Below are 2,085 nucleotides of genomic sequence, written 5' to 3' on the forward strand. Positions count from 1 at the left end.
TTCGTTGTGGGTGTTTGAACAGACCTGTGAAGACCAATATCCTTCGGGACAATAAAGATAATTATTATACTGTAGCTCAGGGGTACTCAACTGGCGGACCGCGGTCCGCGACCGGACCGCGGACCACCTCTTTGTTTGTTTTTTTAAGTTAATAATATAAATAACATCAGATGGTACATTTCTCATGTGAAATTGCTGCAAAGGCCCCCAAAATGACCCCCAAGGGCCCCCACAATTCTGGTGCGCGCTATGCGCGCGCGCAGTGTGGCCTGCCAGGGCGTATAACTCCCGGCCTGATTTGGAGTTCCACTCCGGGCCTGCATGCTGCACCCCATTATTGGTTGGGTGGAAGGCGATCTGATTTGTATAAGGTTGGCTTGACCATACTAAACCATACCGCTCTCCGATGGACGCCGCGCATGGGACCGGACCTCGGTCTTATTCAAAAAATTATTTGTGGATATTTCTAGTTGAGGACCCCTGCTGTAGCTCATGTTGCCCAGCAGTGTCTAGGCCTGTTCCTCAGGAATCTGTCCAGGAATTCGGACTCCTTGGTCCACAGTGTTTCTCGGGCTGGAGTTGGCACAGCTGGAGCGCGTTTCCGCCGTGCTGCTGCTGGTCCTCTGAATGAACTGGAGGAAGTTCTCCTGGAGGGAGCCCTCGTGGCTGGACGCCCCGAGGTCCACGGGCTGCGTTGCGCAGCACCGCCGGAACTTCACCAGCTCCTCCCGGATCTGCCTGTTCAAGAGGCCATAGAAGAAGGGGTTGATGGCGAACGAGGAGTAGGCCAGCCACGTGACCGCCTCCTCCAGGTCCCCGGGGCTCTGTGTGGACGAGCTCAGAGACATTTGCATGTGAAAGGTGAAATAGGGCAGCCAGCAGAGCAGGAACTGACCCACGATGACCACCAAGGTGACGGCGGCCTTGCCCCCGCTGAAGGCCCTCTCCGGGGAGAGTCTCTGAGGTAGACTGCGGTTGGTGGTGATCATGGTCGTCTGGCTGTTGATGGAGTCCGAGCGGTTCTTGGCGGGGTTTGCGTCCGCCCACACCGGCGCGGGCGGCACCTGCTGCAGGGCGGCGGAGCGCGCCACCTTGTACACGGCACAGTAGACGCCGAAGATGACCACGGCGGGCATCAGGAAGCACACCACGCTGAAGAGCACCGCAAACACCCTCCGCAGGCGGCTGTGGCTCCAGTGGAGCGAGCAGTGGGCCGCCGCGATGGAGCTGTGGTTGCCGTACGCCGGCCAGCCGAAGAGCGTGACCAGCGCCAGCAGCGCCGACTTGGCCCAGATGAACACCATGACGCCGATGGCCAGGTTGATGCTCATCCGCACCTCGTAGCGCATGGGGTGCACGATGTAGAAGTAGCGTTCCACGCTGATGGCCGTGATGGTGAGGATGGAGAGGCAGATGAGGAACACGTTGAGGAAGATGTACACCTGGCACTCCAGCACGGTGAACACCACGGTGCCGAAGAAGGGCGAGTTGGAGATGATGCCCAGCGGCATGAGGAGGATGGCGCACAGCAGGTCCACGGCGCACAGGTGGCACACGAAGGCGAACCGCTTCAGGTGAGGTGCGCGCGCTATGGCCACCATGACGCCGGTGTTGGCCAGCAGAGCGATGAGGTTGAGGGTCACCATGAAGAAGAGCCCGATGAGGTCCTTGATCTGCGACTGGGAGCTGGTCACCACGCCCACGTCAGCGGGGACAGTGGGGTGGGGACCCCACAGGGCTGTTGTGAGGTTTGGCGCAGAGGCTATCAACGGACCAGAATTCCCCTCCATTATTCATGTGTAACTCTGCAATCCGACTTCATCCATTCCTATTTTAGGGATCCTTAATCTGGATCTCCTAGAGAGAAAAAACATACAGTGATTCAGATGAGCAAAGCAATAGACATTGTTATAAACAACAACTTGGTAAATATTGGTGAACATATAGCATGCTTGGTGAGTATAAATGTTTTCTTCTGTTCCACCAAAAGGATATACAGTATAAGGAAAACTATTCATCGTGCACTGATTATGAAAGTGCTCTTACATACAATACAGTACGTATTGCATATCCTGAGGGACTCAA

The 2,085-nt window shown here is 56.1% G+C and overlaps 1 protein-coding gene across 1 annotated transcript; it reads right to left on the reverse strand.

The window, feature by feature from the left end:
• Positions 1 to 509: 509 nt before the first annotated feature.
• gpr61l (G protein-coupled receptor 61-like) lies at positions 510 to 1,790 on the reverse strand (the record flags this gene model as incomplete). Its single annotated transcript, XM_083772290.1, has 1 exon — positions 510 to 1,790. The coding sequence occupies one exon, from the start codon at positions 1,788 to 1,790 to the stop codon at positions 510 to 512; it is 1,281 nt and encodes a 426-aa protein (XP_083628416.1).
• Positions 1,791 to 2,085: the final 295 nt, after the last annotated feature.

Source organism: Protomyctophum parallelum, assembly GCF_964188405.1.
Source record: "Protomyctophum parallelum genome assembly, chromosome: 8".
NCBI classification, from domain to species: Eukaryota; Metazoa; Chordata; class Actinopteri; order Myctophiformes; family Myctophidae; genus Protomyctophum; species Protomyctophum parallelum.